The sequence below is a fragment of the Lepisma saccharinum genome, unplaced genomic scaffold, assembly GCF_977018435.1.
Source record: "Lepisma saccharinum unplaced genomic scaffold, izLepSacc3.1 HAP1_SCAFFOLD_794, whole genome shotgun sequence".
Classification (NCBI taxonomy): domain Eukaryota; kingdom Metazoa; phylum Arthropoda; class Insecta; order Zygentoma; family Lepismatidae; genus Lepisma; species Lepisma saccharinum.
In genome coordinates this window covers 32,221-48,414 of record NW_028143457.1, presented here as the reverse complement: position 1 = coordinate 48,414, position 16,194 = coordinate 32,221, and the positions used below count along the sequence as shown (strand labels likewise).

Below are 16,194 nucleotides of genomic sequence, written 5' to 3'. Positions count from 1 at the left end.
GACAGAAGTCCTAGAAGATATGAGTAAAACATGTGTGTGTGTGTGTGTGTGTGTGTGTGTCGTTGACGTAGGTGTTGTGAAAAAAGACAAAGGTGTAGATCTTATAGTTTATTGGTGAGTAATAGGTGTTACATAGGTTTCCCTGGTGGTGCTGATTCGTGTAGATCATGGTAAGGTTCGTACTGCTGGCAGGCGATATCTGAAACGAGTGATAGAGAAGAATAAATAAGACGTAGTTATAAATGTGGAATGTGTTTTCGTTATTGAGGAGAAGGAAAGGCGAGTAAAATGTGAACTGAATAGGTAATGAGTGTTAGAGTATATACAGCCGGGAATGTGGTTGTTTAAGAGTGGGGGAACCCGTACAAGGTGAGTGAGATGTTTGTTTCGCAAGGCCGGCGAGTCTGGAGCCGGAGGCGTTTGGCGGTACAGCTTTGTAGTGCGTTGCGCGACGCTCGGGAATGTGGGTTAGTAAAAGTGGTTTGAATCGTTGTCGTCGGAGGGATAATGTCAAGGTGAGTGAGATGTCTGTAGGTGCGGCAAGGTTGTCCGGTCCGTGGTATGTAGTCAAGGTTGCGAGCATAACATGTAGATGGGAGTGCGTTCCGTGAATACGTAAGTGGTGTTGTCGGTACTTGTTTGGGTAATGTGTCGAGTTGTCCTTGGCGTAAGTGTATATATTGTGAGTGCAGAGTCGATGTGTGGTGTGATTTTGTTTGCATCCGCAGCAGGTTCTAGCAGTAACGACGAGTAGGTAAGTATGTGGTATTGGGGGAGAATGTGTTTGGTTCGAGTGGTACGTTAGAGTATGGTAATAATATAAACTTTTTGTATCGTTACAGGTTGGATTGAAGGTTTGTTTGTTTCGATTGATTGTGTTAGGTCAAACAAAATGTCGAACGACACGTTATATTGGCGTTTTTGTGTGGACGTGGAGATTGGTGGTAAAGGGGAGATGTTAATAACAATGGGTAAAAATGATGATGCCGATCCGTTTTCGATGGCGAAATGGTTTTACGGACCAAGCGATAAATGTAGGTTCGAAACGAATGTGGAAAATGAAAAAGTTCGTATGTGCGAGTCGTTCATGCTCCACAATAGATTACCTGCGTATAATCATTTTAGTTTCGTGACCGATGATGAGTCTGTGATTCGCGAGCTGTTACGGACCGGGGAATTAAGTGGTCCGTACTACATTCATGCTGCGGAAGACAATTTCAGGCAAAAGTGTGTTTGTATGGAGAGGGAGAGGGTGAATTTTGGGAAGGAAGTGTGGTCGTTAAAAAAATGTACCACGCAATATGAAATTAGGAAAGGTAATCCGATGAAATTAGATCTAGAGCATATAAGTATGCCGAAAGGTACTTTATATGCTACTTTGGAGGAGTTTGTTAGATGTAAAGTGGGTGAGCATACAATAGGAAGAGTGGGTGGTTTCCAAAATTGTTTTATTTTGGATACGGGTAAAATGTCGCGCTTAAAGGAAGCTATGGATGCGGCGCACGACGAATTTCTGTATGGGTGGAATGCGGTGTGGGGTTATTTAAGTCTGTTTCATGGTCGTCTGACACCGAGACACACAATAGGGGATATGTTCATGGGGGACATGCCGGCTGATATGAATTTAGTTGAGTGTCATTATGTGGAAAAAGATAAATATTTACCGATATATAGTGTGTTCGGCAGTTTTTTTGACCAACATGTTCAATCGAAAGAGGGCTTGTACTCCTCATTTTTTCCTGGCAGTGAGAATAAACGTGTGAAATTAACATCTATGTTATCCTCATTGACAGAAAGAAAAGAGGAGACAGAAGAAGAAGAAGTGGTGTCAACGAAAAGTTCAGAGAATACGAAAGAAGAAGAAGAAGACGAAAAAAAGGAAGATTCAATTGTGACCGTGGAAGACTCGTCCAGCACCTCGTCCCCGTCACTGTTAGCATCAGATTTATTCGCCAAAGAATAAACAAAGTACGGAATATAGTATGGTGAGTGTGTGTAGTATGTCTAAACAGTTTGTTACTTACCTTATGGAGAGGTTGGTGATCGTTTGCACACCAATGGTAAAGGGTCCTCTTGTTTCATCGCTGTTGTATGCGCTGCTATTCCCGTTGGATATAATGCCATTACAGGTGATCGAGATATAGTAGAGGTTGCGGCGGGGACGAATGTGGAGGTCCGTGATAGATGAGGTGGAGGATGTTGTGATTGAGGTTGTGGAGGGGAAAGTGGGGGCGCTGAAGGTTGTAAATGGGGAGGTAGTGGTGGTGGTAGATTCAGAGGAACCCCGTCACTAGGAGTCGCTGCAAACGGCAAATAAATCATTTCAGCGCGACGTTCCAATACGCATGACGACTGCCAGATGACACGTCCGTCCACCTCAATAGTATCTCTCTGCAAGGTGTCCACGGTTCGAACCTGGACAGAAAACAAAATCACCATAAGTATGTATGTATGTGTGTGTGTGTGTGTGTGTGTGTGTGTGTGTGTGTGTGTGTGTGTGTGTGTGATATGGTTGAAGTAGTGTGATTTGTTTTGTATTTACAGGGCCCATCACCAAGAGGAGGAGGATCACAAAATTTCCCAGGGGAGTATTGCCTACCCTGCAAGAAAACACACCGAGGCGAGCCCTGCGAGCAAGACAGCAAGGATAGTAACGAGACGTCGTACTATCTGCAGTACATTGTGCGGAGGGAGCACACGAACGAATTTCTTCAGATACTAGAAGCGAACGCCATACGCATAGAGAAGGAGATACAAGGATTGATCGCCCTGTATACAACTATGCAGCAGATGCGGAAGGAAAGTCCGGAGATCGATGTTTTTTTTCAAAATGTGCTACAAGACCCTGTGAAATCCCATTGGACCCTACGCAGCAGTTATGATTTGTACAAATTTTTTCGTAAAGAAAATTTTGTAGGTGTCGATAAAAACCTTGCGGCAAAGTACGATATGAAATAATAATGGTGATGGTGCCGAGTACTATAATGATGATGTGTTTGTACACAACAATAGGTGAATAAAAAATCACTGACCGAGATTTTGTTGTTGTTGTTGTTTGAGAACTGGGGTTCTCCTATGAAAGTAAGTTGTGATAGAAAAAGAATACTTACACCAGCGATAGTGTTGGGCAGCTGCGACGACGACGACGACGACGATGAAGAGTAACGTGTATCCATGATGGTTCTGTATGATTGTGAAAATATTTTGCAGAATAAATAGCGGTGATTGTGGGTCAACAGCAGCAGCAGCAGAGTGGAATCGGGTAGAGAAAGTACCTAAGAGGAGAATTACCGAAAGTTGTCTTGATGTAGGTTTCGAGTATGTGTAGGTAATATATTATACGGTCGATTACATATGGTGACGTAATATGTTATGGGGTCAGAGTAGAGAGTAGCGGCGGCGGCGGCGAAAAAGAAAGAGAGAGGAAAAGTGGAACAAACATGTAGTAATGGTTGTGAAAATACAGAACAAGTTAGGTGTGTGGTTGTCGGGACGAGGATTCGAACCTACGACCTTTGAATTCGAAGTCTGTCACGTAAACCACTCACCTAACTTGTCCGGTATGTATCCTTACATGTAATGTTTTGTATTTATCGTCGACCGTGGGAGACAGAATAGCGGCGGCGGATAAGATATCGTGTTGTTACCTAGAGGTCCCACCGGGCGGCCGCCGGGTTCGATACTCTGTGGAGACATAAAAGAATATGGTTCGATTCCCGATTAGCCTAGAGGCGGGTTCGATTCCCGCCGTCGCCGCCGCTTGGATTCGAGAAGCACACTATAGCGTAAGGTGGATCCAGATGACGCATTTTTGTCTAAAAGAGGTCCCGGTTCGATACTCTGTGGAGACATAAAAGAAAATGGTTCGATTCCCGATTAGCCTAGAGGAGGGTTCGAATCCCGCCGCCGCTCGGACTTGGTTGACCGAGAAGCACACTATAGCGTAAGACGGGTCCATATGACGTGTTGTACATGAAGATAGTTCGATTCCCGATTAGCCTAGAGGAGGAGGAGGGTTCGAATCCCGTCGTCGCCGCCGCCGCTCGGACTTGGTTGATCAGAGTAGACTGTAGTAGTAGTAACCTATCGGGGAGATAGATAGATATGTTTCGTCAACAATAGGACACGATGTGTGTGTGTGTGTGTGTGTGTGTGTGTGTGTGTGTGTGTGTGTGTGACAAGGCCAAGCATGGCCTGCGGCCATGCTTGGCATTGTGCGGGGGGCCCCCTTCGTTTCCGGACGACCGCCGCCTTCGAGGAGGAGCAGGACGTGCTGGGCTAGCAGTAGTAGTAGTAGTAGTAGTAGTGAGTTTCACGAGAGTGTATGGTATGGATGCCGCCGCCGCCGCCGCCTCCACGTCTCCGCTGGGTACCGAACTGCAACGTAGGCTAGGAAGTGCCGATCCAAATTCCGTGTGCATCAACAGGAGATACCCGATGTTTCCGACCTACGCCGATTACCAGGGTCGCCTGTCGACATACAGTCCACTTTGGCCCGAGTCGATAACCATTCGACCGGAGGAAATGGCGGACGCCGGATTCTTCTACAGTGGATTCGGGGACGTGGTTCGATGCTACTACTGTGGACTACGTCTGTATCAATGGCAGCGGGGCGAAAATCCATGGATAGAACACAGAAAATGGTATCCTCAGTGCATCTACCTTCGTCTGATGATCGCAGACGGTCTGTCTGCGGCGACGTCCACGGTCGTCGACGGCGCCGTCGCCGACGCGGAGCAACCTCCAGCTACAAAACTCTACAAAGGTATCTCTGGAGCAGCAGCAGCAGCATCAGCAACATCGGGAGCAGCAGCAGCAGCCGATTCCTCGGACGTGGATGGGGAAGAAGAAGAAGAGGAGGAGAAAAAGTTGGACGCAACGGCCGTTATCGCCCCTGCGGTGAATGTGAACATGGAGGACAATCAACACTGTGTCATCTGTTATGTGCATCAGAGACAGATAGCTTACCTACCGTGTGGTCATTTTCTGGTGTGTGCATCGTGTGCCGTGAAGACCACGGATTGTTGCGTTCTGTGCCGTGCACGTATTGCGGTTCTACAAAAAATATACATGTGAAATGAAAAAACGTAATAAATGTGTATTAAACTATTTATTTTTTCTTTGTTTGTAGTGTTAGTACGTACAAGCTTCATATACTAGAGAATACATATAGTGGTGTTAGTAGTAGTAGTAGTAGTTCTGGTAGTCTCCGGTTTCATTGGGCGTGCCAGTGTCGGTAGTAGGTCTTCAATATAGGGTGATACATGTGCATGAAGGTCTCCCATTGTCGTGCGTCCAGCAGCAGGATCTCGCCGCCATCCTGGAGGGTTACCGTGAAGTTGCGAGCACAATCCTGAATGATGATACTGAAGTCAGGTGTAAATATACATTTTACGATACGTCGTTTGCTGCAATCTAGACGACGGTCGTGGAAAATGTCTGTAAGAAGTTCCATTGATTTGGTTAATTCTGTATATTTGTCCGTGCCGAGACTGATTCGGGAACCATCCTTCCGGAACACGATCCTAGTGTCATCCTTTTCGCCGACAACGGAAACCTCGAAGGCGTCATCCACGCTGAAGACAACTGCTCTGGGGTCGACGGCGGCGGCGGCCATTGTTGATGGTACTAGTAGTAGTAGTAGTAGTAGTAGTAGTGGGTGACGAGGGTTTTTCGAGCAGCAGTAGCGACGGTCACAGGATCCCAAAAACAACTGGTGGGGTGGGTATTTCACTTTGGGTATTTATGTTTGAAGACATGAGGGCACGTGCGCACGAATGATGCGCAGTAGCCCAGCACTGAGAAGGTCGATCCTAGGACATACGAGTGGGTGGGGCACATGATGACGGCTGACGACGACGTTATGTTTTGCGACACAGTATCGCATGTACGCAGCAGCCTGTGGGTGTAACCCCTCGTAGTAACACATGTAGGCTGCCAGCGTGCATCGTGCTCGTAGAAATCGTTTCAGTTCATCTTGTGTCAAGCAAAGTCGTTGGTCGCCCACTAGAAACACAAGAATGCGTTCTGAAAATAAATAGTCTGTATGGACGACCATCACATGGTCGTCGCCGTCGCGGAGTACTCTTGTGTAACCGTCACCTGTTTGGAAAAATGTTATTATTTGGTTCCAGTTGATATTGAGCAGCAGGTCCCGGAAGATAGTCCAACAGAGGGGCACATCTCGTTCTGAGAAACGTAGCAGCACCGCCGGGAAACACTTCTCTAGTCCATTGGTATCGCCGTCGCCGCCGCCGAGTTCGTACCCTAGAATTATAATTTTAGTTGGAGACAGGTATTCTAGAGATTGCCGTAGGCAAATCAAATGCCCGCTGGTGGAGTTGGTGATCGTGGTGTCCGCCGCCGCCGCCGGGAACGTCGTCGTCGTCGTTTCCATTATCGACGTCCGCGATGCGTTTTCTTTTTGTTCTTCTTCTTCTTCTTATGTCGAATGGTCGCTGTTGTGAGGTGTTTGACGTCGCCGCCTTCGGTGTCGTCGTCGTCGTCGTCGTCGTCGTCGTCGTCCAGGAAGATGATCTCCAGGTGAGCAGTGACAGGTACCGCCTTCAGTTTCTTAATGTCTGCAACAACAGGAACAAGAGAAACGATCGATGAGTCTACAGCATGATTGCATACATTGTATATTAGGGTTAATGGTACAGCTAGTCGGGGTGGGAGTAGAGGTAGGAGGAGGAGGATGCGAAAAATATGCATCAAACATTTGAATCGCAATGTGATCGTTTCGAACATGGTCGTTTGTGAAGTGTACGTGAAAGGGTCGTTTGGGAACTCGCATGCATTCGTGGCGTAGGTATATGCAGCAATATTGACCGCAGACGGTACTGAACAAATCTTGATACTGACGCGGATTGTACTCCCACGATATGCAGTTTCGATTCATGAACCGGGCAAAGGCTGGCTGAATAGGAATGTTTCCGTAGGAGTCGAAATATTTGCCGTACCCTTCCTTGTCGATGTACACGGCGACCCAATGTTCTCCGTTTTTGGTGGACGGATGAGTGTTAGCAACGAGGGCTGCTGGTTTTTTTGTAACTACCACGTCGGCAAGAATATCACTCGGGTAAACACCGTGGAAAACGTCTCCGGTCACAACATCTCCAGAGAGTACGTTGTGGATGTCGTACGTGTTCATCCGGAGTAGTTGTAAATGACGCCCCTCTCTTTTGAGACCTCCACCGAAGTATTATAGAGGAGGTATATCAAACACGTCATGGACCGTGTCAAGGGTGAATTGAATCTCGCTTCGATGCGTACCTCCCCTTTATCTGGTAAACTTCTGCATGACGGGTCATCGCATTGATCGGGTGTCAACTGGTAACATAACATGAAGTAACCGTTGGTAAACATTTCTCTGGTGATCATGTGCCCTTTGTCTGCATGATAAATATTTGTTCCTGTGAAGAGTGTATCGTATGCTCGTGTGATGCCTCCATAGTTTCCGGATGTAAAGTTCGGCTCCAGGGGCGCCGTCTGTACCAGCTGGTCCTTGAGGTACAATGCAAAGTAGTTCAAGGATTCGGGTGTCAAGTAAAACGGGTTCGTGTCTCCGCTCCCCACGAAGGCGTTGTTTGGAACCATTGTGAATATCAGAAAGGTTGGAATTGTTCCGTTGGTGATGTTGTTTAGTGTCAGGGATTTTCCTCCGGCCGGAACGGTGTAGGTTTTCAACTCGGATCGTTTGAAAAAATATTTTGCGTTACTCTTCTCTAGCGCTCTACTGTGTGCCAACAGGTAGGTTGGGTGTAGTTTGAAATGTGGGATGTGTAGCGTTGCTCGCTTGATCTTTATTGTTACCGGTGCATTTGGGGTGTCTCCCCACATGATGAATTCGTTTTTCGCCTTGGTGAGCACAACCTTCAACTCGACGTTGTTCAGAAGGTACTTTTCTTGCTTGAAAAAATCCGCATGCAGGTTGGTGCTAAGTTCCACATGGTTCTGGAGTTCCGTGCTCTCCGTGGCGGAGGAATCTGCCCATTGAAACAACTCTCGTCTTTTTGCAAAACCCTCGTTTGTAGCAGCATTCGCTTCATTTTTTGTGTCCTTGTAGAAACATCTGGATGTGAGGTGAGTTTTCGCCGCATCCTCGCCGTAGCCGATTACCGTCTCCAGAAAAGCCTTGTAGTGGTAGTTGGTGCTCGAAAAGGTAACCAGTTTGTCGTTCAGATAAACGGAGCACTGACAGAAGAGCGAATGTGCCAGATTGTTCACAACTCCCCACTGTTTTGTCGTAAGGTCGTTGTATTTCAATAGGGTACCGTCCAGTTTTGTCATTATCAGGTCTAAGTATAGTTTGGTCGTAGCCAGATCTCTGTAGGACTCGTCCGTCCCTTGACTCACAAATTCTATAACATTTTGATTTTCGATCGAGGCTATAGGGTGACAAATCTCTATGTAATTATCCACAATGCCTGTTTGAATACACGGCTCCTCGAAAATATCCAGTGACGATGCAACACCTTCCATTCTGTCTCTAGTAGGTGATTACGGCGAAAATATATCCTTATGTCCGTGTTGGCGACGACGTCGCTGACGCTGGGTTACTGTGGTGACCTTCTTCTTCTTCTTTTTGGTGCTACGGGTGGTTGTCTTCTTTTTCTTCTTTATTACTTTGGGTGTCTTACGACGACGACGCTCGTTACCTGCTGTACTGACACGTACACGTTTGCACCCGACTTTCGACTGACCAACACGTTTTCGTTTTCTAGCATTTATACCGGATCCGGTCATGTTTTTTAATTTAGCTTCGGCTTTTGTCAGCAGGTTTGTCTTGCTTTCGTGTAGACGTTTCCGCACAATGTCTCGTACAGCTGCTCCGTCCGACGTAGCCACATCCGCTAATATATTCGCTCCGGTACGTAACGCCTCACGTCCTATTGTCTTGGCTCCGGACATCACAAGTGGTTTCACGGCGCGAAACAACCAAGGAAAAAACGACCCTAGGATCCCATGTCCGCGTTGATATCTCCGCCCCTGGTAATACGGTCCGATTCCACGACCTGTTTGCGCCTGCCGAATGTAGTAATCGACGATGGTATTGGTCATGATCGGGGTTCGTATCCAACTGTCTGGGGATCGATTGATGCACGTCTATTTATTTATCAATCGTATAGTCGACGACGTGGACGTTTACGGAATTCCAGTAACACCATCGACGGCGAGCTGTTCCCGTGAAACGGTATAATCTCGTTCTTATCGTTTCGAAATTCTATTTCGATAGTTTCGAACGAATATCTGGTGAGTGGGTAATAGTGAACATTTCGAAAGTCATGCTGACCGGTGTTACCTGCGCCGGCGGCAAAATCGTGACATATGGTTCGAAGGAGTCGTGCTGTAGCATCCCCCACGATTTGATATGGGATCAAATCACAGTATACACATATCAGTTGCGTGTTGAATGGTGTGACCGTTGACGGCGTCGATGTGTCCTCCTCCTTTTCCTCCTCTACGTTTTTCTTTTCTTCCATCGTGTACAGGACTTGTCGTAATGTGTTTGCCGTGTCGATCATCACGTCTTTCACTTCGTCCGTACTCAGGCTGTCGGGAATCAGGTTGTGGATGTTGGCTAGTAGTTCCTTCGTCGATGTGTACAGCTGCGGTGGTAGGTTCATGATCACGTCTCGACCCACTTTAATTCTGTTCGCTGTGGATAAAATTTTCACACTGTTGACGTTATGAGGAAAATCGTAAGATTTTGGTCTCGAATACAAAATGCTGTTTTCGTTCGCCGCCGCCGCAGCGACTGTGGCCACCAAGGTTTCTTTGGCAATAGGTAACACCGTAAATGTTCTACCGTCGTCGTCGCCGTCGCCGTCGCCGTCGCCCTCTGCTCTTTTATGTCTTTTTACCGGAGATTCCTCTTCTCCGTATACTCCTCCTCCAAAGATAGACTCGATATCGTTTATAAAACCATCCACGTATTTTCGTTTGTTTGGTTCCTTTTTCAAATCTCCGAACATAACCTGGGCAAATTCACCGACATTCGCGTACTGCATAACCGGAAACGTCAACGACCTCGTCTCATCCAACCGTACTACGTTGTCAAAATACAGAGGATATGTCACCTCCACCAACCCCACTTCCCAGTTTTCGTCCAATTCTATTGTTTCCGGTAACTTTGTTGTAAAATGTGATATTGTGTTTCTAGGGAAAATATTCATCGAACTGTTCGAGAAGAGGCGCACGTAAAATCTCTCTATTTTTTCCATTTTCTCCCTTCCTACTGCGGCGACACACGATGAACGTTTTCTGCAGGTACCCACGACGAAAATGTCGTAGGATACCCATGCCACTTCACTTTATATTCCAATCGTCCGTTTCGTTTCCGACGTTGCAATATTTTTTCGATCCTGTACTCTTTCTCCTCGGGAACAATGATCTTCTGTAGTTCTTCCGTGTAAAACGATCCGTCCAACACGTTACCTTGCAGATCTTCGACGAGATAAACTGGAACAGGTTTGCGCTGAATTCTTCTGTGTATTTTGAAATGTTCACGACTCCAATTCGGTACGTACCCCTTTTCAAAAGGTAATTTCACCTTACTCACTCGTACCGTATCTCCTGTACGAAATACTTTTTTGTTTTTCGCGTCGGTAACAAACGGCACTGGTTTCGTCGACGACGACGACGACGAACCTTTTTGTAAATTTTTCCATACCGCATACACATTATGTTCGTTGACGTCGACAGGTTTCATACCTATACTTCTATGATACGATTCGTTGTAACCTCGAACTAATTTTCCCAGAACATCGATATACCTGTACGTTCCACGTGTGGTAAAATATTTCCACATACGTGTTTTTAATGTCCTGTTGAAACGTTCCACCACGCTTGCCTTCACGTCTGCGTTTCTAGGAATACGATGCTCGATACCCTCTCGTTTCAATAGTTTCTGGAATAGAACGTTGGTGAATTCTGTTCCCGCATCTGTCTGTAACACAGTTGGTTTCCGTTTACACTCTCGGAGAAGTTTACCTAATGATCGCGTTACCTCTACACCAGTTTTGTTTCTGAGGGGTACTGCAAACGCTTGCTTGGAAAACACATCAATTACAGTAAGTAAATATTTGTAACCTCGATTGTACCTTTTCAGATTTTGAAGATCGTTCAGGTCTGCTTCCCACAACTCATCAATGTTGGTCACGTTGTAGTTTACTCTCGGGTACTTTACACGTTTGGGTCTATGCAACGTGTACGTGTCCTGCTCCATCAACCATTCCTGGACCTGCTTCTTCGGTATCCTCTTGTCTACGGCCTTCCACAACTTGTCTGCAGTGGTGAACGATTCTCCCTTCTCCGGTGAATAATACGCTGCACCCAGGATCTTGTTTACATCCGTAACGGCTCCCATGCTACGTGTCTCGACCGTTTTCTGCTCGCTGTGCCACGTGCACTTCGTAGTCGGGATTTGATAGGAGTACGTCTCGGTGATTTCTTCTTCTTTTTACCCTCCTCGCCTCCGTCGATGTCGTCGTCGTCCTCGTCGTCGTCGTCGTCGTCCTCTTCCTCTTCTCCCGCTGTTGTCACACCTTCCTCTTTCACCAGACGATGTTCTACCCACGGCAATCCGCTAAATATTGATGTAGCACCTTCTTTATTTACGTTTCCAACCTTCTCGGACGGCGTCGTCGACGTCGTCGTCGTCGTGAGTACCGGTATGGTCAAAGGCTCCTGTTTCCTACGCACCACACGTAGGTACTTGTCCAATGTCTGACGATACAATGACCATTTTTCGTGATCGTCCAAGTTTTTGGAATATAATATACGATGCATTTCCTGATCTAAACCCGTTAATTCAACGTTGGCTGCGTTCCCTTTGATTTTTTCAAACTGCTCCGGGGACATCAGAATCAATTTTTTGTAATGCATTTTTTTTTATATACCGCTCACCGATTCAGCAATGTACCCAGTAAACCACTAATGACACTACCTAAAAGAACGGGAAGAAACCCACCCTTCTGTACGAGAAGGCGTTTTCTCTGTTGTAACGGTACGCTCTTTGTTGCTAATTTTCGTAACACGTTCTTGTACTTTGCAAGTTTACGTTTTGTCGCCTTTGTGATTGGAACGTTGTTGTTTAATACGTTCAGACAGCACTCGGATAACGTATTCACCAGTTTTGGATCGGCTTCCTTTAAAATAGCTCTTCGAAGTCTAGGTGGCGCCGAACGAAGTGTTTGGAACAGGCTTCTATTTGAGCGAATAAATTTGCTCATCGTGGTCGAAGGTCAGGCATCGATCAGGATCTGGAACGTGCACCACACAGTAACTAATGCCGTTTTTCTTGTCGTCCTCGGACTGTGCAAACAATTCCGATCGTACACGGAGCGGTTCGGGTGTGTCCTGAGTGAAGTCCAGCAAACAATAACTGTACGGCACTCGCGTACATTCCTTAAATAGTTTTTCAAAGTTTCTCCACATCCCCGGGTAGATTTGACGTGCCAACGTTGAGATTTGCAGGTGGTCTCTGGGATTCTTAAATATAACCATGTAGTTAGCGTTCAAGGCTATATCACGTGCTTTTGAACCTTTGGGAAATATATTTTGCGTTAGAAGTAACACACTCACGCAATTGTGATGCGACATTTTCGTAAACAAATCTGACACCCCGTTATCGTTGTACGCTTCCGTCATCATATCATCCAGGATCACCAGACACGGACTATGACTTGTAATCACGTTGTAGTCAGGTATTCCGTTATAGTGTTCCACACCCTTTATATCCGGCGGATGAAAATTTGAACCTGTACACCAAAGAATTTTTGTAAAATCTCCTTCGATGGTATCCTTGCGGTTACGCAGCAAATGGGTTACAAATGTTGATTTTCCGCAACCACTCGGTCCGGCAACGATACAACGAAACGGTTGTTTCCATCTCAGTGCCATCGCATCTACTAATCTGGTCGTCCCACACGCGCCTTCATTTATGGTCTCAATCTTGGTACCCATGTGGTAGGGTATCGAAAGTGTCATTTTTCAATCGCCTTTTTGTGTTCACAACCCGGTAGGTTTTCTCCTGCGGCTCGCTTACCAGAATAAACGGACGTTTTCTGGCGATTTTTTTCGGATATCGTACTGTAATCTGTCTTTTTTCCTCAAGTTTCATAACAAATTCCTTGATAACATCGAAATCAATTGTCATACTCGTACCATAGTCCAATGTTATTCCTTTCACTTTCACCACTCGACATTCCTTTTGTTTCTCCGGCGACCATACACTTAATGCGTAATTCTTCGGTCCGCCAGCTACAAATTCACGAATGTAGGACCCCTCACCAAATTCCGCCAACTCGTCTGTCAAATCACCGAGATAATCTCCCAAACGTAATTTACCGCGGTTCGTGTCTGTCTCCCTGAATATCACACTATCCGTGTCGCAATACAAGATATCCTCCTGTAACGCGTCCAACAGCTTATATAGACGCAGTCTGGCAAATGTGGTCGTGTACGCTCCTATGGCAACGTTACCCTTTTTATTGGTGGGTGTACATTCATCCAGGTAAGTCCAGTTTACAAAAACTGTATCGTCGTTCACAAACAACAACTGTTTTACTTCGATACCCGGTTCACTTAATTTTTCAAACAAATCTCGTGGTTGTTTGATTATGGTCGTTTGGGGTTTGTTTGGATTTTCACAAAATTTACCCCACAATGAATTCAAACATAGTTTCGCCACTGCACGTAAACCAGGATTTTTTTCCACTTTTTCCTTTCGAAGTTCGATCCCTTCGTGTTCACGATAACGTCGAAGATACTCTTCTTTCTTTTTCTCATCCGTACACCACGTAGGCCAACCGCTACTCTCCTGTTTGATTTGAAGGAACGTGTCCACGTATTGAGCGAACAAACCACCAGTCTGGGTTCGAGGATCGTAAACACTCACTTTGTACTTCCACACCTCGTACACGTTCAGAATTTTGTACCCTTTTTCCACAGCAACACGAACTTCATCCAATACCCACGTTCCCACAATAGCTCGCTCCTCATCCGTATGCCGACACCCATCTTCTTTTCCTTCTAACTGATCGCACAATATTGCACATGTACGACACAAAGGAAACAACAGTTTTCCACCGGTCCTCAACGGTAACACAGGAATGTACAATCGTTTTGGTGGTAGTACCCGTACTTTTACAATCCCATCCATCTCCAACATATCCTCCGTAGTGGGTATATTCTCACCGAATAACACCTCCGGATGACCTACCGGGGCCTTGGCGAATTTATTTACCGTAGGATACAAGGATGTAATGTCGAAATATTTTATCTTCTCCTCGGAATCTGACGTCGATGAGTACATTTTGAACACTTCCACCCGACCTCCATATAGAGCATCCCGCACTCTCAACGGTAGACATTGGAACGTAGGGTGTTCTTCCAACTCGCTACTCAGTTCAGGACGATCTTTTAATATCTGGAGAAACTCACACTCCCACATTTCGACTACTGTATAACCCAACTTACGAAATAGATCCGATATTCTCTGGGTTCGTTCATATCGTGCTCCCATTGTGTCCGCTGGATCGGACTGTATCTTCTTCGATACCGGACTGTTTCTTTCCTTGAAACAATTAGGGCAACCGTGAAAGTAACACCCATGATACTGATAGATGGTCTTGGAGTCTGCGTCGTATCCATCCACAGGAATACCGTTCACAACTTTGTGCTCCCTTTCTTTCCCTGCATATTGTAATTCCACATGTTCTGTTTTCTCCACAAACATAAGCCATTTTATAGCATTTTTCGATTGGTTACCGAGCTGTCTGTAACCATCGTTGGGAATTATTCCCACTGTACTCGGAGGAAGAAAATGACGTCTGTACGTCAAGGAACAGGCAGATGCAATCGTGAAACATTCTACCAGAATATCCACTCCAGCTATGTCCAGAAAATGTTGTCTGAATTTCAACACACCGAGACGTAACACGGTCACATCCTGAATACAATATCTTCGACATTCGTATGCGTTGTCGTACAGTACACACCTATCGGCTTCTTGCTCATACCACTGGTAAAATTTCTCCCGTTGTCTCGAGGACATATGGTCTGGATCGAAATAACGATGGTGTGGAAATGGACCTCTGTAATTCCGATTTGCTTTTGTGTTGAAAAAATGTGGGTAGAATCCTTTTGTCTCTTGTAGCCCAAAGGTTTTCGAAAAATTTGACAACGGCATTTGCAAATAGTTTAACGAATCCAGAAAACACACCTTTTTGCCTATACTCATGTACATTATCTTTGTCCCATCCATTATAACCTCCGGTGGTTCCACGTCGCGTTTCAACAACTCACCCAACACAAACATCCCATCATATGCTTTAAAATTGTGGGCGACTAAAACAATCTTCTTGAAATATGGTCGTTCGATACATACGTAATCCATAAACTCCTTTACTGGATTCTCCTCGAAACAATGCTGTCTTATTCCACACACGTTACAATTCCTTTTCATGTCACCGTCGTCCATACAAAACCTACACACCTGTTGGACCACACACAAACACGGTTCATGGATATACGTTGATGGACGACCAACAAACGGTGTACATTGTGTAGCTTCGAAATCGTAAAATACAAACAGGTACCGTTTCAACGCGTTTCCTTCTCCCCGTCCTTGATGTCTTTCCATGTAACACAGGTGGTTAAATTCTTTTTGTTCCTTACACGTTTTACAATATCTGTAGCCACATCTGTGTTTTCCCGTGTACGGATGCGTTTCGTCTAATAGTTGGAAACAACCAACACAACTTCTGATCTGACTACAAACCGTTCCCTTACCGTAACGTGTCGTCAAATGTTTTGCATAACAAATATCACTGTTAAAGTTTCTGTTACATCTACCACAACTCACGGTACGTTCCTTTTCGCACACAGGTTCTGACCGACACTGAGGACACATACTCTTACAAACATGCCTTTCGTTCCGTGCGAATAGATAGCATTTTTCGCAAAAATAAGGAATCGTAAATGCACCCACAGGATTTACAATCACATCGTAATGGTTCGTGTCCTGATTCAAAAGAAGGTAAATTGACTTTTTGGCATCGGGAACATTTTGTGCAAACACAACTTCCGGCTGTTCCAAACTGTTAAACACAAATATTTTGTATTCGTTACGAAAATACCGCTGGAACGCAGCCAACTGAATAAGACCCCCTCCTGTTTCAACCAGAT

At 45.6% G+C, this 16,194-nt stretch overlaps 2 protein-coding genes across 2 annotated transcripts; one reads left to right on the top strand and one right to left on the bottom strand.

Moving 5' to 3' along the window:
* The first annotated feature begins 4,329 nt into the window (after window positions 1-4,329).
* Window positions 4,330-5,076, top strand: LOC145983323 (death-associated inhibitor of apoptosis 1-like). Its single transcript, XM_083116466.1, has one exon. The coding sequence runs from the start codon at window positions 4,330-4,332 to the stop codon at window positions 5,074-5,076; it is 747 nt and encodes a 248-aa protein (XP_082972592.1).
* A 2,073-nt stretch (window positions 5,077-7,149) lies between these two features.
* Window positions 7,150-8,484, bottom strand: LOC145983322 (uncharacterized protein F54H12.2-like). Its single transcript, XM_083116465.1, has one exon. It carries the CDS (start codon window positions 8,482-8,484, stop codon window positions 7,150-7,152), a length of 1,335 nt encoding a protein of 444 aa, XP_082972591.1.
* Window positions 8,485-16,194: the final 7,710 nt, after the last annotated feature.

Excerpts from the sequence above, each read along its gene's own strand:
- LOC145983323 (XM_083116466.1), top strand. The coding sequence starts at position 4,330 with ATGGATGCCGCCGCCGCCGCCGCCTCCACGTCTCCGCTGGGTACCGAA.
- LOC145983322 (XM_083116465.1), bottom strand. The coding sequence starts at position 8,484 with ATGGAAGGTGTTGCATCGTCACTGGATATTTTCGAGGAGCCGTGTATT.